General features: G+C 44.4%; 1 protein-coding gene across 4 annotated transcripts in view; it reads right to left on the bottom strand.

The window, feature by feature from the left end:
• The window catches only part of LOC147107608 (V-set domain-containing T-cell activation inhibitor 1-like), a 116,888-nt gene that overhangs the window by 16,923 nt on the left and 76,674 nt on the right, over positions 1-23,291 (bottom strand). The window contains exons 1-3 of one of the 4 annotated variants that reach the window (XM_086006774.1): positions 16,642-16,701; positions 5,376-5,425; positions 1,793-2,134 (exon numbers count right to left, since the gene is read on the bottom strand). In XM_086006774.1, the coding sequence (XP_085862900.1) occupies positions 1,793-2,134; positions 5,376-5,425; positions 16,642-16,643 (394 nt within the window). In that variant the 5' untranslated portion in view covers positions 16,644-16,701. Of the gene's footprint in view, positions 1-1,792; positions 2,135-5,375; positions 5,426-9,365; positions 9,521-9,857; positions 10,137-16,641; positions 16,702-23,291 lie in introns of those variants that run through there. The other 3 variants (XM_086006771.1, XM_086006772.1, XM_086006773.1) reach the window with 3 other exon arrangements.

Raw genomic sequence — 23,291 nt, 5'->3', positions numbered from 1 at the left:
AGAGGGAATCGGAGGGGAAGAGAGAGAGAGAGAGAGAGGAAATCGGAGAAGGGGAGAGAGTGGAATAGGAGAGAAGGGGGAACCGGAGAGGGGTCAGGAACTTGGGCTGGGGGGGGGTGTGCGGGAACTTGGGAGGGAGGCAGGAGCTTGTTTGTGGGGTGGAGAAGGTCTTAACCCGCGAGGGTGAGCTCCGTCGGTTCCAAGTGAGCTCTGTTGTGTCTGGAGTAGGCAGTCAGAATGGCTCGAATTACACTTTGTAAAGTAACTGATTACGTAGGCAGGGAGGATCTAATTACACATGCCAGAGAATCTGCTGGGTATGTCTTGTCCCAATCAGCAATCAGGACTTGTCATCCAAGGGGACCAATCAGCACAGAGCAGTCCCGTGCAACAAGTTTCTAAGTAGGTTCACGGACTCCCGGGCCGCTTGTTTGTTCTGCGGTCTGGAGGAGTCCGTGTTCCATGTTTATGTCGGGTGTGGGAGGTTGCAGCCCCTCTTCCATTATTTGAAGGGGCTGCTCCTCAAATTTTGGTTGCACTTCAGTCCCACGCTCTTGATCTACGGTCACCTGGTGCGGAGGGGAGCGGGCAGGTCGGAGGACCTCCTCGTGGGTCTGCTCCTGGGCCTGGCCAAGAAAGCCATTAATTGGTCCAGGCAGCGGGCGGTCGAGGGGGTCGTCCGGCCGGATTGCCTCCCTCTCTTCCGCGGCCACGTTCGCGGCCGGGTGGCCCTGGAGATGGAGCACGCGGTGTCCGCCGGCGAGCTCGAGCTCTTTCGTGACCGGTGGGCGCCGCAGGGACTGGAGTGCATAATTGGTTTAAACAACCAAACTTTAATTTAATGGGTTAAGTCTTGTTTCTGGGTTTTTTTGTTAGTGTATTTGTTTAATGTATTTTTATTGGTTTAACACAAGAGGAAGGGGACCAATCAGAGCTTTCGCTGTTGTCAATAAACACGTCCTTAATGTTTTGGTCTATTGACTGACTAAAATGATCTTTTACATCAGCTACCAATCCCCTGCTTTTCTTTAATGCAAATTATAGGCCAGCAACCAATGATGCCCTGTCTATGCTGAAGTATCCATTGGTTTGTTTTGGTCTGCCCCTCCCCTTTATTCAGTTCAATTAAAATGTTTATCTTTCATTTACCAAATCTGGAGAAGCACCCTGGCCAAAACATTGTTCTGTCTTTTCGCTTTTCAGAATTATTTCAAAGTATTTTTCCATTTGCAGGAGAATTGCCATTGATGTCATTTCTCTGGGGTTTCCGCTGAGTGTTCATCAAAACAGAAGATCAGGAGAACCCCAGCATAAATAAATTCTACCCCCCCCTGTATTTACAATGCTCCTCTCCTGAGGCAATGCTGCAAATGGATCAGGGATACATTTTCATCATCATTACAGAGTTGTGTTATTGTTCGAATCCCTACCTCTGCATGGGGTAAAGTTTGACAATTGCGTCATCTAAACACTATGGGGTAGAATTTCAGCAGCGGTCTCCCGATCTCCCACTGCAGCTTTGGTGGAAAAATGGCATAATCGCCGCTCTTACCGCAGGAGATCAGGAGAACCCCATAGAAATTCATGGCGTATATTTTCATTGCTGTATAGCTCAACGTTCCATGTGAGAAGCCATTATTATTGTCTGTCTATAACAAACTTTGTTAACAAGTAAATGAAATGAAAATTGTTCTGTTCTCTGGTGCCACTGGAAATGCATGTCATAATACAAGAAATGAAACCGAGCTGCACTTGACCCTGATTGCAGACAGAAACAGGACAGCTGACATACCCCAAACCAACAGAGCCACAGATGCTGTATCGTATCCATTGCTAGCGCTGACACTGCACTTGTAAGTTCCTTCATCCCAGATGTTAACATTCTTCAGTGTAAGGGATGCGTCTCCTTTGTTGATTGAGTTTCCATCAACTACAGTTCTTCCCGTGTAGTTGACGTGCTGTTTGCTGAAGTCATGCTCATTTCCCTTGTACTTGTGCACGGTTCCCTCCACACCTTCCTTCTCCCAGACCACCGTAGGATTACTGTTGCCAACACTGTCAAATGTACACTTGAGGGTGACAGGTTTGCCAATCTCTGCAGCAGTGGTCTGATCAGAGGAAACAGTTAACGTCTCTGAATAAGGAATGGAAATAATGCAGTTACAAATAAAACCTTCAACAAATATTCATATAAATATATATTAACTTCTGTCCAGATCAGTTTTTCTATCGTTTACAAAACAAGTATCATAAAAAGCACATTTTTACACCCATAAAATGGGTAGATTATGGCCAGGAAATTCCTCAGAGCTGGTTTCCACCTCACTTTTGGTGAAGGTACAGCAACAGAGCAGGATGAGCGCCGAGGAATTTCCCAGCTTTTGTAAATTGTTGGTAAGTACCTGAATATTTTTATAAAAATCTGAGCCTACTGTAAATTTTGAATATCTTCATGTCTAATTTGTTGTTTCTGGAGCTGTAACACCCCAGTGTTTCACCTGAATTTACATTTAGAGATTTTCAGTAAGACACAAAAGTCCACTTGAAAGACAAATTCACAGGACAGGTCTCATCCGGCCCTTGTTCCTGTGCCTGGCAGGTTTGGCCTGGCGGGGAAGTCACCACTGCTCCCCTGTTCAGGCCTCAGGTAAAAATAGCAGCTGGGCCCCAATGATGTCATCGGAGCCCAATCTGCTTATTTAAAAAGGACCCTGCTGGCTTTGAGCGGGTGTCCTTGCCACTTGCCATTTAAAATTGCAGTGGGCCAGAGTGCGGGAACAGAGTGGGTAAGTCCCCCACTCCAATTTAACTGGCTGCCAACCCGGTTCCCCTGTATTCCATTGTGTAACAAACAATAACAAGGAGTGGCATGACTCCATTTTACATTTGATTTTCTCCCCTCATTTTTCATCCTTTGTGGGATGCATTGTTCCCAGACCTTATCTTCTGGATCTGACTGTTAGATCATAAATAAGAGCACCAGGTGGCTATTCATCTGAGGGGAAACAACTGGCCTCCACTTTGCTATGCCCCTCGCTGTACAAATTCATAAACTGACGTCCTACCTCTCTGACATTGTCAGACTGTGCTGTTTGTGGTTGTAACAGCCCAATATCTACACTTCATTTATTTTCTAGTCTATCGTCCGCCTAGGGCTGCTGTTCTACACTGACCAATGTGACTTTTTAAGATCCAATAACAAAACCAATAACAAAATAGGAAGGTCATTTTAAATTCAAATTGTTTCCTAGGTTTCTACCAAGTGTGATTTGGCCCTATGCTGAAGAGACTAGAAAAACCACAAACAGCACAGTCTGACAGCAAGCCACTGAAATCTTTTTTTATCTGACTGAATATTTGGTGCCTGCAGCTCACTGGCGACATTTAATTGGAACCCAATCCAGAACCAGTTTGGGCTTTCCGACGCCAGCTTTGGGTGGGCAGTGCGGCCACTCCATCGACTTCACCACTGTTTGGGGCGGAATCCAAGATTGCCACCAGGATCCCTGATACTTCAGTGCAGTATTGAGGAGTACTGCATTATCAGCCTAGGATATGTGCTCAAATCCTAGAGACATGTGGCAAGGAGGCGAGAATGTTACCCCATAGCCAACGCTGAATACCGCAGCAGACAGTTAGCAAATATCCAAGATTATTCTGTCAGCTGCATTACTTGTATCCAAACTATTCAAATCCATGGATTTTTCTGAATTCAGACTGTTTTTGCTGATTGATTTTAAGCAGCATCAGATAAAATCCAGTCCGACAGAAATCTGCAACACTATACAAAGGCTCTTCTACTCATTGGTTATTCTAGCTAATGTTTCGTTGATGGGGCTGAATGGAAATGTGTTTCTTTTGGGTGTAGATTTTCAGATTGCATGCTCCTGGGTACATAGCATGAAATCATGTATGCACAGCCCATGAATTTTCCATCCAATAAAACCAACGAATATGTATCGGATTTCACAACATGTGCTGCTGGCGGGTTAGCCTCTGTGCCAAGAGCACATGGAAAATGTACCCTTTAAAGTCATCTTTGAATTCTGCCCTTCCTTTCTTAAGTTAAATGTAATTTAAGACCACTTAAGAATTTTTAATTTTGTGAGTGCTGTTTCAACCAAGTTTGGTAATATTTAACATTTCAGTTGAGGAAAGCAAGTCTGAGCAATAATTTATACAATAATCAATCAATTCCTTCCCCAGAAACTTTCAACTTCTCAATCATGACTCAGTAACTAATATATTATGGTGGCAGCTTTGCAGTAAATTTTATCAGGGATAAATTTAGATTGGTAGATATCTACGTTCTTAATCATTTCATTTCTTTGCATTTCTGCACTGATTAAAAAGCTGGTAATCTTTGAATATTTCCTCTCCGTTTCATTCTGCCCAGTGTCCTGCCAGATTGGCAGCAGAACATCCCTGGTGGGGTATCTTTACACCCACAGCACAGCAGAATGTGAACCCCAGACTGTGAGGTGCACCATTAACCATAGCAACTGGGAGCCTATGTGGCTTATTAAGGGCAGTGAACAAGGAAAGGGAACAAGGGTATTGTATGTAATAGTATCTCCCACTGGGTGGTATCACATTTACTTGTGCACAGTATTTTATGTCACAAATTTTCTTTCATGTTCCTAACTGAAGACTCCATACTCATTTTGCTAACTTCCTGCCACTCTCTTTGTCCACTTCTCGCAAATTAAATCAGTATATTTTCAGGCACCTGTTCCCAAATCCAATTTATTATGGTGTAAGCATTGCTCGCACATTTAATATTGAGATTGTCAAAGAAGAGTGTGCAAGCTATGGCCCATGAGCCTCGTGCTCTACAGCACATGGCATCCAGCTCATGAAAGACAAGAACTTTGTTTTATTTGCACTTATACTTATTAGTTGCTGGTTTGTTTTGTTTGGCTTTCATGGGCTTGGGGGTTTGGAAAGGGTTGTTCTTGAGCTTTTTGAACCTCCTGCTCAAACTTTTCACATAAAATTGCATTTACCACAGCTGGATAACCAAATGTTTCATCAAATGCATCAGTTAAGTGGGTCATTTTTAGCTTGAGAAGAGTTAAAGCTTCATCAATACAGTCGAGTCATGATTGTTGGTCCCACTAAAAACAAATCACATTGTATGAAATCACGCCTTTAAAATCCACCACACTTGGCTTCTTGTTATCAAGTCACAATTAAGGAGAAAATAAGAGTTGATACTTGTTTGAACAAAGGGGAAATTAAATTTCATATTATTTATGTATCCAGTATCTGTTACATTGATATTTGCATTTAATCTTCATTTAAGTTTATTCATGGGCTTTAAATGTTCAAATGAATTATTTAAAAAATCCCGCAAAGGAAGGAAAAGAACTTACCACCATGAATAAACAGCAAGAAAAGTACCAGACAGCGCAGTGACGGCATCCTGAAAAAGAATTAATGACTGGTTAGAAGGGAGGAAGCTGAGAGTAAGAGTTAAGGGCAGTTTCCAAATGGTTGGAAGTGGGTAATGAAAATATTTGAGGACTAAAGGAAGCTACAAGAAGATGGTGCAATGTGCAAAATAGTGGCAGATGGAATTCAGTGTCAACAAATGTGAAGTGGTACATTTTCATAAAGAAAAGTAATAATCATAGAATGGTTACAGCACAGAAGACGGCCATTCGGCCTTTCGAGCCCGTGCCGGCTCTCTACAAGAGCACTTCAGCCCTTTCCCCATAGCCTTGCCATTTTTTTCCTTCAGGTACTTATTCAACTCCCTTTTGAAAGCTGTGATCGAGTCTGCCTCCACCACCCTTTCAGGCAGTGCATTCCAGATCCTAACCACTCGCTGAGTAAAAAAGTGTTTCCTCTTCTGCCAATCACCCTAAATCTGTTTCCTCTGGTTCTTGACCTTTCTGCCAATTGGAACAGTTTCTCTCCAACTACTCTGTCCAGACCCTCATACATCTCTGTCAAATCTCCTCTCAATCTTCTCTGTTCTAAGGAGAACAACCCCAGCCTCTCCAAATAACTGAAGCCCCTCATTCCTGGAATCATTCTTGTATCTCTTTTCTGCACCCCCTCTAAGGCTTTCACATCCTTCCTAAAGTGCGGTGCCCAAAATTGGACAATACTCCAGTTGAGGTCAAACCAGTGTTTTATACAGGTTCATCATAATTTCCACGCTTTTGTACTCTCTACCTCTATTCATATAGCCCAGGATCCCATTTAGCTTTTTTAACCACTTTCTCAACCTGCCCTGCCACCTTCAACGATTTGTTCACATATCACAGAATCACAGAATCCCCACAGTGCAGATAGAGGCCATTTTGGCCCATCGAGCCTGCACCGACACATATCCCACCCTATCCCTGTAACCCCACGTATTTAATCCCTTAACACTAAGGGTCAATTTATCATAGCCAAATCAACCTAACCTGCACATCTTTGGACTGTGGGAGCACCCGGGGGAAACCCACGCAGACACAGGGAGAATGTGCAAACTCCACACAGACAGTCACCCGAGGCCGGATTTGAACCCGGGTCCCTGGCGCTGTGAGGCAACAGTGCTAACCACTATGCCACCGTGCCCCCCCCTATATCTCTCTGTTCATGCTACTTTGAACTGGGGAAATCTGGGTGATGTGGATTTACAATTCAGGTTCACAAGACATTAAAAGCAGTACCTCAAGTGGATATGGCCACAAAAAAGTTAATGGAATACTGGGTTTTATGGCAATAGTTACAGGTATATAGAAATCAGGGTTTAATGGTGAATCTATACAAAACCTTAATCAGACCACAGTTGGAGTACTGTGTATGGCTTTGAGCTCCAAACTACTGAAAGGATGTTGAGGCAGTAGAGAGGGCACAGCACAGATTCACTGGACCAGAACTTCGGGTCCCCACAGGTGAGTACGCGCTGGGTACTCATGCGTAGGCCCAACGAAAGTGCCGGTTTCATGCATGCACTGCGCATGCGCGGGAAACCGGAACTTCCATTCCCTTAAAGGAAGGGGTTCACAGGTCGAACGCGTGCGCCGGAGAGGCAGCGAGAACACCTGGAACTTCTGTTTTTTTTGCAGCTTTCTCTGGGAGGGTAAGTCTCCAGCAGCGATGCTTCTAAAAAACAGTCGCAAGGCCTGCTTTTAACAAGGTAAGTGGTGAATTAAGTAAAATTAAAACATTTTTTCCACAGGTTTATTATTTTTAAATACTTTAAAGAAAGATAAGTTTATTTTTAGCCCCGTTAGAATCTGTAATTAATTTTTTCAAAAATTTAAATTATTGTTTAAAATAGTTATTTTATGTCATTTATAGTTATTTTAAAAATGTAATTTTTAAAAAAATTCATTTGAAGTTTTAGTTATGTTTTGGGGCTGAATTGTATTCATAGATTTGACAGCTCTTCCTGTCAAATCTATGAATACAGATTCCCTGCTACCATTGGCTCTCCATGACCCACGTGATCCCAGGGGACGCTTCGAACTAACTGTTCCCCGGGGATACGCAAGCACTGCGCGCCGGCAGTTGGAGGAGGCCCAGGATCGGAATCCCACGCGGATCCACAGCACAATGGCCGGCGCGCTAGGTAAGTGCAGGTTGGAGTCTTGCACCCGCGGGAAGTCTCCGACCCAAATTTCTGGGCCACTATGATGCTGTCTGGTAGGAGGAAATACAAACGGGAGAACTGGCTGTGTGGGAAATGGTGAGATTTCCCAAGTCTCCCCCGTGAATAACACTGTATTATCAGCGCCCCCTTTTTCTGAGAATCCCAAACAATGCCGTGCCCTTTGTGGAAAGCCAGCCCTGCGCTGAACTGTCCCACCCTACCCCCATACGGACCAACCCCTCCACTACACATTGACCCGGCCCTTCCACCCCCCCCACACACACACTGACCTGCCCCTCCCCCCCCACACACACACACACACTGACCTGCCCCTCCCCCCCCACACACACACACACACACTGACCTGCACCTCCTCCCCCACACTAATCCAACACTCCACCCACACTGACCTGCCCCTCCCCCCCCCACCCCCCACACACACACACTGACCTGCCCCTCCCCCACACACACTGACCTGCCCCTCCCCCCCCACACACGCTGACCTGCCCCTCCCCCCCCACACACACACACTGACCTGCCCCTCCCCCCCACACACACACTGACCTGCCCCTCCCCCCACACACACACTGACCTGCACCTCCTCCCCCACACACACACTGACCTGCCCCTCCCCCCCACACACACACTGACCTGCACCACCTCCTCCCCACACACACACTGACCTGCCCCTCCCCCCCACACACACACTGACCTGCCCCTCCCCCCACACACACACTGACCTGCACCTCCTCCCCCACACACACACTGACCTGCCCCTCCCCCCCACACACACACTGACCTGCCCCTCCCCCCCACACACACACTGACCTGCACCACCTCCTCCCCACACACACACTGACCTGCCCCTCCCCCCCACACACACACTGACCTGCCCCTCCCCCCCCACACACACACTGACCTGCCCCTCCCCCCCACACACACACTGACCTGCACCTCCTCCCCCACACTAATCCAACACTCCACCCACACTGACCCGTCCCTCCCCTACACACACTGAGCCACCCCCCCACAGACACTCACCCGCCCCTCCCCTCCCTCCCTCCCTACACACGCTGACCCGCCTCTCCTCCCCCACACTAATCCAACTCACCACCCACACACACTGACCCGCCCCTCCCCCTACACACACTGACCCGCCCCTCCCCCTACACACACTGATCCGCCCCTCCCCCTACACACACTGACCCTCCCCCTACACACACTGACCCTCCCCCTACACACACTGACCCACCCCCTACACACACTGATCCGCCCCTCCCCCTACACACACATATACTGATACACTGTGTGGAAAGAGGTGGATCAGGAAAGACTGAACAGGCTGGGGCTGTTATCTCTAGAAAAAAAGGTGAGGTGTGATCTGATAAGAGGTCTTGAAGATTATGAAAGGGTTTATTACACTGGGATTTGATTTTGGGTCTTAAAGTTATTAAGGGATGGAACAGAATCGGCAGAAACAGACTGCACAGGGGATTAAGACCACTGGGCCTGTGGGGCAGAAACACCAACACGGATTGGTTGGGCCGAAGGGCCTGTTCCCAGTCTAACGTGTTTCTTCTATTCACAATTAAATAGTTTCTTAATAAATATATTAATTCGCATTAACTATATAGATAGTTCTATATGCATAACGTCACCACGCACAATCAAATAAAGTTAGTCTGCTTGACGGACTGTTCCATATCAATAAACAAATCACATTTGTATTCAACTAGAATTATAGTTACAAAAACATTGAATACAAACTTACATTACTGATCAATCTCTTCAGTTTCGGTGCGGAACACTGCAGAATCCTCTGCTCGGTACAAACAGCAACACAAGCTGGGAGCTCACTGCGGAGTTTGCCCAGAGTTGAGTTGAAGCGTCTATTGAACGCCACCTTTCAGCACCGTCACTTGTGTCGAGGCAGAGCGGGAAGCTCGACAGGATGTCAGCAGACCTCGCCTTAAACCGCGCTGACCTACAATCCCGCTTTAAGGCCCGATACACTATTTCACTGTAGGAATCGGCAGGATTTAATGCATTTATCATAAAATAGATATTTAAAAAGTCAGAATTACTTGAATATTTAAATTTTACTGACTGGACAGCTAATCATGGGATTTATCATAACGTTTGTGTAATTAATCACATAAATATACATGAGTGAGTCCATATTGTACATCAGGCACAGAATTTACTCCATATGAGTTTAAAATGCCAGTCATCAAATACATAGGAGAAATGTATTCTTTCTTACCATTGCATCTTGACCCAAGTGAGTGAACTGGAAACTGCGCACTTTCAGAAAGAGAAACGAAACTGAAATTGGAATAGAAAATACTGCAATGGGCAGGCAACATTCGGACCCACTCATCCGCCCCACCCCCAGCACCCGAAATTCACTTTGTGGGTCTTAACATGCTAAATTTTCCTCATTGGTCCACCCCGTCAGCACTTGTTTCTTCCGCATTCCAATCAGGAAAAATATCCGATAAAAATAATGGAATTGATTCTAAGGAGTAAACTTGAGGATTTCTTGCACGGTAACAAATAGTAAACGGCAATCAGCACAAATTCAAGAGAGGAAGATCCTGACTGACCAATGTCCTTAACTTTTTGGGGATAGTAATATATCAAGAGGATAGTGTAAATCATTGCAAAGTGGTAGTACTAGATGTCTAAAAAGCATTGAACAAAATTCTTCTGTTTAGCTTAGAACAGTGGGGATTAAGGGTAAATGGTGGCAATGGATAAGAAACCAGTTGAAGGGTAGGAAACTGTAGGTACTGAGTTATGTCAAGGTGGCGAGAAGTACTGACCAGTACCCCAGGGACGAGTTTTGGGAACCCCACTTCCCACTGATTCTAATTTACATCAATGACTTGGATTTTAAAACGCTGGGGAAATTGGTAAGATGTGCAGGTGGTACCAAACTAGGAGGGGCAATTGAATCTGTGGACAGGTCGGGAACTACAAAATGAGTTGGACAAAATACGTAAGTGGGTTGAACTACCAATCCTAAGCAGCAATCAGCAAAGCAAATTGAATGCTGAATTATAGAGCCAAAATGTAGTGTTCTCAACAGACCCCATATTTCATACTGTGTCTGGATCTGGTCACTTAGATATAAAGGGCCTTAAAACCCTGGAGACAGTTCAGAGAACAAGGTTGTTCTGTGGTGTTCAAGGACTGAAAGATCAGGAACGACTTGATAAACTAAGGCTTGTTGACCTTGAAAGAGTCTGAGAATTGACCTTGCTGAAGGCTATAACATAGTAATTAGTAAAAGATAGATGTGAGTAATTACCTCAAACTAACCCGTGAGAGTAGGACAAGAGGGTGCAATCAAACTCCTAAAAGGCAAATGCACTTCTTCACACAAAGAGCCGTCAACACATGGATTGGTCTTTGAGAGAAAGGGGGGGGTGAAAAACTTGGAATTATTTAAAGAAAAGATTGAATGCTGCCATGGGGAAACTTTAGAACCTTTCTGTATGGATGAACTCGGATGGCCACAATTGCTTTCCTTACTAGTATTTACCTTATGGTTTTATGCTAAGTTCCCGATAGACAGCACTCCTTATGAAGACCAAAATACAATAGTTATAAAAAAGCTGAACCAGTACTGAAAAGCAACATTAAAAGATGATTCTGAAAAACATTTTCCATTTTCTGCTCTTACATCAAGTCAGTGTACTAAAGTTTTAGGGATTCAATAGATGGGGTCCAACAGGTGCTAATGACATAATACAAACACAAATGTTTCCGAAAGCACACATGGTGCTGTTGCTGTGGACTGTAAGTTGCTCTCAGGTGACCCACAGTGGGTGTTCAGATTTCTGGCATCTGACCCCAGAAGGAGCTTGGTTAAAAAACAAAATAACTTGTTTTACAGCCTGTTTTACATCTCTCCTGGTTTTTATTTCCACTGACTTCAGGTATATGTCCAATTCCCTTTTAAAAGTTACTATTTAATCTGCTTTCACCACCCTTTCAGACAGTGCATTCTAGATCATAAAAACTCATTGCATACAAAAATTATCTTCTCGTCGCCCCTTTATTTTTGCCAATTATCTTAAATCTGTGCCCTCTGGTTGCTGACCCTCCTGCCAGTGGCAACAGTTTCTCTTTATTACTCTATCATAATTTTGAAATCCTCACCTAGTTGCCTCACCGACCCTATATTCTCTTTTTTTACTAACTCAGGCTGCAATCCACAGGTCTTCCATGATTCTCTTATATCTATATTAAAACTGCAGCAGACACAGAGATAGAAACCAAGCCTGATCTTCTGCAGGCACAAGGCGTAGATGATCTAGATGGAAGTTAAAAACCATTAAATGCACAGAAATAGAGTTCCTTAGTTCTGTGCTGCTGACATTGTAGCTTCTGCTTCTGGTAGAAGCCTTAAACTCTATCCTGTAGGTACCGTAACTCCTACCTCTAGGAGGTGCTACCTTCCCTTTGGAAGGGGGTTCAGTATAAACCTGTCCAGTTATGTACTAGTTTATTCCAATGTCCTGGCTCACTGAAAGTAATGGGTTCAGTAAAATTACTACACAAGATAAGGGCTCATGGGGTTGGGGGTATAATACTAGCTTGGATAGAGGATTGGTTAATGGGCAGAAAACAGAGAGTAGGAATAAACGGGTCATTTTCCAGTTAACAGGCTGTGACTAATGGGGTGCCGCAAGGATCAGTGCTGGGGCCTATTTACAATCTAATAAATGACTTGGATGAAGGGACCGAGTGCAATGTATCCAAGTTTGCTGACAATACAAAACTAGGTGGGAAAGTAAGCAGTGAGGACACAAAGAGCCTGTAAAGGGATATAGACAGGCTAAGTGAGTGGGCAGTAAGGTGGCAGATGGAGTATAATGTGGGGAAATGTGAGGTTATCCACTTTGGTAGGAAGAATAGAAAAACAGAATATTTTTAAATGGTGAGAAACTATTAAATGTTGGTGTTCAGAGAGATTTAGGTGTTCTCGTACAGAGAGTTAGCATGCAAGTACAACAAGCAAGTAGGAAGGCAAATGGCATGTTGGCCTTTATTGCAAGGGGGTTGGAGTACAAGAGTAAGGAAGTCTTACTACAATTGTACAGGGCCTTGATGAGACCACACCTGGAGTACTGTGCAGTTTTGATCTCCTTATTTGAGAAAGGACATACTTGCCTTAGAGTGATTCCTGGGATGAGAGTGATTCCTGGGATGAGAGGGTTGTCCTATGAGGAGAGATTGAGTAGATTGGGCCTATACTCTCTGGAGTTTAGAAGAATGAGGTGATCTCACTGAAACATGCAGGATTCAGAGGGGGATTGACAGGGTGGATGCTGAGAGGTTGTTTCCCTTGGTTGGAGAGTCTAGAACTAGGGGGCATAGTCTCAGAATAGGGGTGAGATGAAGAAGAATGTCTTCACTCAGAGGGTTGTGAATCTTTGGAATTCTCTACCCCAAAGGGCTGTGAATGCTGAGTCATTGAGTATATTCAAGGCGGAGATAGATAGATTTTTGGACTCTTGGGGAATCAAGGGATATGGGGATCAGGCGGGAAAGTGGAGTTGAGGTCGAAGATCAGCCATGATCTTATTGAATGGCGGAGCAGGTTCAAAAGGCCATATAGCCTACTCCTGCTTCTAATTCTTATGTGATTAAAATTCATCCCTCTTGGACAGGACTGATCTCTCTCCACTAATCTAGGTCTCCCTACAGGAAGCTATATTTGCTATGCACTAACTCAATTGAATATGCTCGTTTCTTCTTCCTACCTTCATTAGACACACGCTCAGCCTGTTTCAGTGCCTTTTATACTTAGAATCATATAATGTTACAGCACAGAAGGGGCCATTCAGCCCGTCGTGCCTGTGCCGGCTCTTCGAAAGAGCTGTACAAATTAGTCCCACACCCTAGCTTTTTCCCATTACCCTGCAAATCAGTTCTCTTCAAATACATGTCCAATTGCTTTTTGAAAGTTCCTATGGAATCTGATTCCACCACCCTTTCAGGTAGTGCATTCAAGATCTTAACAACCCTCCGTGTGAAAAACATTCTCCTATCCCATAGCCAATTACCTACCCAATTTACCACCAGCCCTTTAATAGCTTGTGCTTCTATTTTCTGAATAAGTCTGTTATGTGGTACTTTATCAAAAGCCTTTTGAAAGTCCATATATACATCTACTGCATGACCTTCATCAACCCTCTCGGTTTCTTCTCCAAAGAACCCAATCAGGTTAGTCAGACATGTTTTGTCTTTAAAAAAAACCGTGCTGATTGTCCCTTATTAACCTATTCTTCTCCAAGTGAGAATTAATTTTGTCCTTGACAATCATCTCCAGTAGTTTTCCCACCACTGACGTTAGACTGATTGGCCTGTAATTACCAGGTTTGTCTCTCTCCCCTTTTCTGAACAGGGGTGTAACATTTACAATCCTCCAGTCCTCTGGCACCACTCCCATACCAAGGATTGAAAGATTATGGTCAGAGCTTCTGCTATCTCCACCCTTACTTCCCTCCGCAACCTAGGATGCATCCTATCTGGGCCAGGGGATTTGTTAACTTTGAGTGATGCCAACCTATTTAGCACCTCCTTTCTATCTATCTTATCCTATCCAATATCTCTACTCCCCCCTCCTCTACTGCGATATTAACTTCATCCTCTTCTTTTGTGCAGACAGATGCAAAGTACTCATTCAGTACCTCAGTCATGCCCTCTGCCTCCACAAGAAGATTTTTTTGTCCATAATCGGCCCCACCATTCCTTCAACTATTCTTTTACTTTTTATATGTTTATAAAAGTTTTTTGTGTTCCCCTTTATGTTACCTGCTAATCTTTTCTCAGGCTTTCTCTTTGCCCTTCTTATATCATTTTTCAAATTACTCCTGCACTCTGTATTCTGCCTGATTTTTGACTGCACCTGATATTTGTCATAAACCTCCTTTTTCTGTTTTATTTTAAACTGTATTTCCTTTGTCATCCCGGGAGCTCTAGCTTTGGATGCCCCATCTTTCCTACTTATGGGAATATGTTTGGTTTGTACCCAAAGTATCTCCACCTTGAAGGCCTAGCATTGCTCATTTAATGTTTCCAGTCCACCTGTAATAGATCCCTTCTTAAATAACTGAAATTGGCTCTCTTCCAGCTAGGTATTTGCACCTTTACTTTTTATTTGCCCCTTTCCATGACTACTTTAACCCTAATTATAGTATGATGATCACTGTTAACCAGATGTTTCCCCACTGCAACACACTCCACTTGCCCTACTTCATTCCCCAGAAGTAGATCCAGCACTGCTCCCTTCCTTGTTGGGCTAGAAATATACTGATTAAGGAAGTTCTCCTGTACACATTTTAGGAATTCTTCACCCTCTTTGCCCTTTACTCTGTTTTTTTCAGTCTATATTAGGATAATTGATGTCCCCTACCATTACTGCTTCTCAATATTTGGGGGTCTATAGTAAACACTATAACAGCTCCTTTTCTATTCCTTAACTCTAACCAAATAGATTCAGTCTTTAAACCCTCTACAGAATGGCTAACGGGCTGGCTGAAAGACAGAAAGCAGTGAGTAGGGGTAAAGGGTAGCTATTCAGAGTGGCAGAAGGTGGGAAGTGGGGTCCCACAAGGATCAGTGCTGGGACCAATGTTGTTCACAAATTACATTAACAATTTTGACTTTGGAATCAAAAACACAATTTCTAAATTGGGAGGGATAGGAGGACTGCAGCAAATTACAGGACGACATTAATGAACATACAGAATGGGCATATCATTGGCAAATGAATTTCAACATAGTCAAGTGTGAGGTATTACATATTGGTAAGAAAAATAAGGAGGACACATATTATGTAGAAATCAGAATCTAAATGGGCTAGAGGAGCAAAGGGATCTGGAGGTACAAATACTTAAATCATTAAAGTTATGACGCAGGTCAATAGGCCATAAAAAACAAACCAAGCACGAGGGTTTATTTCTAGAGGGATAGAATTGAAAAGTAAAGAAGTTATGTTAAATGTATATAGAACCTTGGTTAGACCACACGGAGTACTGTGCACAGTTCTGGTCTCCATATTACAAAAAGTATATACAGGAACTGGAGAAAGTTGAAAAAAAGATTTACAAGGATGATACCAGAACTGAGAGGTTATAACTATCAGGAAAGACTGAACAGGCTGGGGCTCTTTTGAAATTGAGGGGTTTCTTTTTATGTTACCTGCTGATAGAGGTCTTTAAGATTATGAAAAGAGTTGATAGGGCAGACGTAGAGAAGATGTTTCCACTTGTGGGGACAACCAGAACTAGGGGCCATAAATATAAGACAGTCAGTAATAAAACCAATAAAGAATTCAGGAGATAATTCTTTACCCAGAGAGTGGTTAGAATGTGGAACTCGCTACTACAAGCGAGTTGAGGCAAACAGCAAAGATAAATATAAGGGGAAGCCAGAGGGAGAAAGGAATAGAAAGATATGTTGATGGGGGTTAGATGAAGTAGTGTGAGAGGAGGCTCCTGTGGAGCATAAACGCCAGCATTGACTAGTTGGGCCGAATAGCTTGTTTCTGCGCTGTAAATACTATGTAACTACGTAAAATTGAGGCTGTTCTCATCAGAAGTGAAGATTATACTGGGATTTGATAGAGGTGGTTAAAGTAAGAGAAGGAACAGTATCGGCAGAAACAGACGGCACATGGGATTAAGACCACTGGGCCTGTGGGACAGAAACACCCACAGGGATTGCTTGGGCCGAAGGGCCTGTTCCCAGGCTGTAATTTCTATATAATGCCTTCCACTGCCATGAAGCATCCTTCAGGAGGTTCTAAAATGCCTTTAACATATTTGTTATATTTACAATTAAATTAAATACTTTCTGAATATATTATTAATTCGCATTAATAGATAGTTCTACATGCATAACGTCACCACGCACAATCAAATAAAGTTAGTCTGCTTGACCGTCTGTTTCATATCAATAAACAGATCACATTTGATAATAATCACAATAAACTAGAATTATAGTTACAAAAACATTTAATACAAACGTACATTACTGCTCAATCGCTTCAGTTTCGGTGCGGAACACTGCAGAATCCTCTGCTCGGTACAAACAGCAACACAAGCTGGGCGCTCACTGCGGAATTTACCCAGAGTTGAGTTGAAGCGCCTATTCAACGCCGCCTTTCAGCTCCGTCACTTGTGTCGAGGCAGAGGGAAGCTCGACAGGTTGTGAACAGACCTCGCCTTAAACCGCCTACAATCCCGCTTTAAGGCCCAATACACTATTTCACTGTTGGAATCGGCAAGTTTTAATGCATTTATCATAAAATAGATATTTAAAAAGTCAGAATTACTTGAATATTTAAATTTTACTGATTGGACAGCTAATCATGGGATTTATCATAACGTTTGTGTAATTAATCACATAAATATACATGAGTGAGTCCATATTGTACTTCAGGCGCAGAATTTACTTCATATGAGTTTAATATGCCTGTGATCAAATACATATGAGAAATGTATTATTTCTTAGTAATGCATCTTGACCCAAGTGAGTGAATTAGAAACTGTGTGCGCACTTTCAGAAAGAGAAACGAAACTGAAACAATCGCCAGGCAGCATTCTCTCCCTACAGCCTGATGGGATGTGGGCGTCGCTGGCTAGGCCTGCATTTAGTGCCCATCCCTAATTGCCCTTGAGAAGATGGTGGTGAGCTGCCTTCTTGAACCGCTGCAGTCCATATGGTGTAGGTACACCCACAATGTTAGGAAGGGAGTCCAGGATTTTGGCCCAGCGACAGTGAAGGAGCGGCGATACAGGTCCAAGTCAGGATGGTGTGTGGCTTGGAGGGGAACTTGTAGGTGGTGATGTTCCCATGCGCCTGCTGCCCTTGTCCTTCTAAGTGGTAGAGGTCGCGGGTTTGGAAGGTGCTGTTGAAGGAGCTTTGGCGAGTTGCTGCAGTGCATCTTGTAGATGGTACACACTGCAGCCACAGTGCGCCGGTGGTGGAGGGAGTGAATGTTGAAGGTGATGGATGGAGTGCCAATCAAGCGGGCTGCTTTATCCTGAATGGTGTCGAGCTTCTTGAGTGTTGTTGGAGCTGCACTCATCCAGGCAAGTGGAGAGTATTCCATCACACTCCTGACTTGTGCCTTGTAGATGGTGGAAAGGCTTTGGGGAGTCAGGAGGTGAGACACTCGCCGCAGAATTCCCAGCCTCTGGCCTGCTCTTGTAGCCACAGTATTTATATGGCTGGTCCAGTTCAGTTTCTGATCAATGGTAACCCCCCAGGATGTTGATAGTGGGGGATTCAGCGATGGTAATGCCATTGAATGTCAAGGGGAGATGGTTAGAGTCTCGCTTGTTGGAGATGGTCATTGCCTGGCACTTGTGTGGTGCGAATGTTACTTGCCACTTGTCAGCCCAAGTCTGAATGTTGTCCAGGTCTTGTTGCATATGGACACGGACTGCGTCAGTATCTGACGAGTCTCGAATGGTGCTGAACAGTGTGCAATCATCAGCGAACATCCCCACTTCTGACCTTATGATGGTGGGAAGGTCATTGATGAAACAGCTGAAGATGGTTGGGCCTAGGACACTGCCCTGAGGAACACCTGCAGTGATGTCATGTGATTGAGATGAATGACCTCCAACAACCACAGCCAACTTCCTTTGTGCTAGGTATGATTCCAACCAATGGAGAGTTTTCCCCTTGATTCCCATTGACTTCAGTTTTGCTAGGGCTCCTTGATGCCACACTCGATCAAATGCTGCCTTGATGTCAAGGGCAGTCACTCTCACCTCACCTCTTGAGTTCAGCTCTTTTGTCCATGTTTGGACCAAGGCTGTAATGAGGTCAGGAGCTGAGTGGCCCTGGCGGAACCCAAACTGGGCGTCAGTTAGCAGGTTATTGCTGAGTAAGTGCCGCTTGATAGCACTGTCGACGACACCTTCCATCACTTTGCTGATGATTGAGAGTAGACTGATGGGACGGTAATTGGCCGGGTCGGATTTGTCCTGCTTTTTGTAGACAGGACATACTTGGGCAATTTGTGTGTTTATTTCAGATTTCCAGCTGTGAGGTATTGTGCTTTTGCTGAAATTAGATGGCCCGGAATTTGCGCTGGGTAGTGACAGCGAACCAACAGCATTTGCTGTCATTACCCCTCTGAAACTGACCACAACTTCAGGATGTAGGGCATGCGCATCCTAACATGGAAATCCTTAAATTGCAGTCAGCTCCGTTCACCATGACATTTCTGTAGCTACCGATCTGCTCGACCACCCCCTCACCACCACCTTTGATGCCCTAGACCCTACTAAAACAACTACCCTCTCACCCTGGCCGTTCCTCCTGTCACGGCTCTCATCTTAACTCCCTTAAGTCCAAGGCACACAGACTTGAACGGATATGGCGGACAACTAGTTTAGCCATTCACTGCCAGATCTGGCAGAACCACATAAAGCATTATCGGGTCCTGCTCTCATCTGCCAAAAATTACTCACTATTCCAGAGGGAATGTAAAGATAAACCCCGGCTCCTATTTTCTACTGCTAACCATCTTCTTAAACCCTTCTCCTCTGTCTCCTCCGCCATCACCTCTGATAACAAGTGTGAGGAGCTCATGGACTTCCTTGTTTCTAAGATTAAGACCATCCGTTCAGCTGCCTCTGCCACTTCCCTTCCTTCCCCTAGCCCACTGGGCCAAACATCCTCTAAGGTTCCCCCCTGCCCTAGCCCTGAACTCATATCTTTCTCCAGGTTCTCTCCGATCTCCCCTCATGACCTCTCTGTGCTCATCTTGTCCATGAGACCCACCTCCTGCTCCCTCCTATTCCCACCAAACTGCTGACCACCCAACTTCCTTTTCTGGCTCCCATGTTAGCCGATATTGTTAGCGGTTCTCTCTCCTCAGGTACTGTCCCTCTCTCCCTCAAATCTGCCTTCATCACCCCTCTAATCAAAAAATCAACCCTTGATTCCTCCATCCTTACAAACTACCGCCCCATCTCCAACCTCCCTTTCCTCTCAAGTCCTTGAACCTGTTGTCGCCTCCCAAATCCGTGCCCATCTTTCCTGCAATTCCATGTTTGAATCGCTCCAAGCATGTTTCCGCCCTTGCCACAGTACCGAAATGGCTCTCATCAAAGTCACAAATGGCATCCTTTGTGAATGTGACAAAGGTAAACTATCCCCCCTCGTCCTTCTTGACTTGTCTGCAGCCTTTGACACGGTTGACCACTCCATCCTTCTCCAACGCCTCTCCACAGTCGGCCAGCTGGGTGGGACAGCACTCGCCTGGTTCCATCCTTATCTATCGAATCGTAGCCAGAGAATCACCTGCAATGGCTTCTCTTCCTGCTCCCACATCGTTACCTCGGGTGTCCCCCTGGGATCTATCCTTGGCCCCCCTCCTATTTCTCATCTACATGTTGCCCCTTGGCGACATCATCTGAAAACACAGCGTCAGTTTCCACATGTACGCTGACGACACCCAGCTCTACCTCACTATCTCTCCTCTCGACCCCTCCACTTGTCCGACATACAGTTCTGGATGAGCAAAAATTTTCTCCAATTAAATATTGGGAAGACCAAAGCCATTGTTTTTGGTCCCTGCCACAAACTCTGTTCCTTAGCCACTGACTCCATCCCTCTCCCTAACATCTATCTGAGGCTGAACCGCACTGTTCGCAACTGTGATGTCAAATTTGACACTGAAATGAGCTTCTGACCACATATCCGCAGCATAACAAAGGCCGCCTATTTCCACCTCCATAACATCACCCGTCTCCTCCCTTGCCTCAGCTCATCCGCTGCTGAAACCCTCATCCATGCCTTTGTTACCTCTAGACTTGACTATTCCAATGCATTCTTAGCTAGCCTCCCATATTCTACCCTATATAAACTTGAGGTCATCCAAAACTCAGCTGCCCATGTGCTAACTCGCACCAAGTCCAGTTCATCCATCTCCCCTGTGCTCGCTGACCTACATTGGTTCTCGGTTAATCAGCGCCTCAATTTCAAAATTCTCATCCTTGATTTCAAATCCCTCCATGGCCTTGCCCCTCCCTATCTCTGTGATCTCCTTCAGCCCGACAACCCCCCCCCCCCCCCCAAGAAATCTGCACTCCTCTAATTCTGCTCTCTTGAACATCTCTGATTATAATCGCTCAACCATTGGTGGCCGTGCCTTCTGTTGCCCAGGTCCTAAGCTCTGGAATTCCCTGCCTAAACCTCTCCACCTCACTACCTCTCTTTCCTCCTTTAAAGAGGCACCTTAAAACCTATCTCTTTGACCAAGCTTTTGGTCACCTGCCCTAATTTCGCCTTATGTGGCTCGGTGTCAAATTTTTTTGTCTTAAAATACTCCTGTGAAGTGCCTTGGGACGTTTTACTACGTTAAAAGGTGCCAAAAAATACAAGTTGTTGTTGTTGTCATTCACTGCTCCGACACTGGCTGTGCTGTGCACATCCCCCATACCCCCAGAGCTAGCAATCAGTGTAAGCAGTGAAACTGATGAAAACTTGGGCACTTCCACGGTAATATCGCTGTTAAATACCCCATTAAATGTTAAGCCTTGTTGGAATAGCTGTAACTGAGGTTTTCAGTGTATTGACTGGTAAAAAAATGTTCTGGCCCTGAAAAACAAATTTTTATATTTGGGGAGTGTCACCTTTCTCCATTATGATAAAAATTACAATTTTTAAAAAACTTTTATTTTAAAGTTTGTTCATGATATTTCAGGCTCTACCATGTGAGAGTCCCATTCTTTGCTTCACTAACATTTTTTAACATTTTTAAAAAGTCTGGATAAAAGCAGCTTCTCATTTCTTGGTTTCCTGTCGGTGAGAATTCTGTCAGGTGTTTGGCTGCTTAGGCAGCTTGTTGATGTCACAGCAGCGTCACACTAGGGATTCCCATTACAGAGCACTGAAATCAATTGAACGTCGAAAAAGGCAAACATCTCACCACAGAGATTGCGAGATCTCTGTGGGCAGCTTTCTTCAGGGCCAGAGGCGAGCGCCTTTGCTTTGCTGCTGATCAATGTTCCCTGTAATTTTTTAAAGGGCTGCGCGGCCCATTCAAACTCCCGCGCGGTTTTTCCATTTAGGAACCGGCAAGCGGCCTGCGCTGGAGCTTTGGACAGCTGCACTGCCGTGCAGCTAAACGGGAACATTATTGCTGACCGCAAATTATGGGCCAATAGTTACACATGCATTGAAGAAGAAAAGTCAATGTATGAGCTGCACCTTTCAGGAGACAGTTATACTCAGGCAACTTAGAATTCTGTGGTACTTCAAGGCAAAATTCTGTGCCAATCCCAAGTGAGGTTGCAGATTCTGTGACAAGGTTATACAAGTTTGGAGGTCAGAACATGGTAGATTATCCTTCTTGGTCCACTCCATTAGCACCTGTTTCTGCTGCATTTCAATCAGGAAAAATATCAGGTAAAGTCATGGAATTGATTCTAAGGAGCAAACTTGAGGATTTCTTGCCTAAAATCAATTTAGTAAATGACAGTTAGGAGAGGAAGACCCTGACTGACCAATGTCCTTACCTTTTTTGAGGTAGTAATATGTCAAGATGACTGTGGGAAGCATTGCAAGGTGGTAGGCCTAAAAAGTATTTGATAAAATTCTTCTGTCCAGCTTAGAACAGTGGGGATTCAGGATAAATGGTAGGAATGGATAAGAAATTGGTTGAAGGGTAGAAAGCAATAGGCACTGTGAGTTATGTCAAGGTGGGGAGAAGTACTGACCAGTGCCCCAGGGACTAGTGTTGAGATAAACCCCTCCCCCTTCCCACTGTTTCTAATTTACATCAATGACTTCAATTCAAAAACGCTGGGGAAATTGGTAAGATTTGCAGGTGGTACCAAACTAGGAGGGGCAATTGAATCTGTGTGGACAGGTCAGGAACTGCAAAATGAGTTGGACAAAATATGTAAGTGGGTGGAACAGTGGCAGATGAAATTTAATATCAACAAGTGTAAAGTACTGTAAATAGCATGTAATATGGATACCATAAGTATCCCATGAATGGTTGCAAAACAATAAGGATGACGTTGAAAGAGATGTGGGAGTTTTAATAGACTTGAATCTAAATATGTCCTACCAATCAGCAGCAATCAGAAAAGCAAATTGAATGCTGAATTATAGAGCCAAAATGCAGTGTGCTGATTGGACCCCACATCTCGTACTGTGTCTGTTTCTGGTCACCTAGATACAAGGGGCATTTAAACCTTGGAGACAGTTCAGAGAACAAGGTTGTTCCCTGGTGTCCAAGAACTGAGAGATGAGCAAAGACATGATAAACTTGAAAGGGTGTGAGAGGTGACCATGTTGAAGGCTATAACATAGTAAATAGTAAGGAAAGATAATGTGAGAAACTACCTCAAACTAACCTGTGAGAGTAGGACAAAACTCCTAAAGGCAAATGTACTTCTTCACACAAAGAGCCATCAACACATGGAATGGTCTTTGAGAGAAAGTAGGGGAGGTGAAAACCTTGGAATTATAGAAAGAGAAGAAAGAAAGAGAAAGAAAGAAAGGGAAAGAAAGAAAGAAAGAAAGGGAAAGAAAGACGAAAGAAAGAAAGGGAAAGGGAAGGAAAGAAAGACTTGCATTTATATAGCGCCTTTCACGACCACCGGATGTCTCAAAGCACGTTATAGCCAATGAAGTACTTTTTGAAGTG

The sequence above is a fragment of the Somniosus microcephalus genome, chromosome 14 (genome assembly GCF_052327205.1).
Source record: "Somniosus microcephalus isolate GS21.2 chromosome 14, FLI_Smic_1.0, whole genome shotgun sequence".
Classification (NCBI taxonomy): Eukaryota; Metazoa; Chordata; class Chondrichthyes; order Squaliformes; family Somniosidae; genus Somniosus; species Somniosus microcephalus.
The sequence above is the reverse complement of the archived record's forward strand: the minus strand, read 5'-3'. Positions and strand labels throughout refer to the sequence as shown.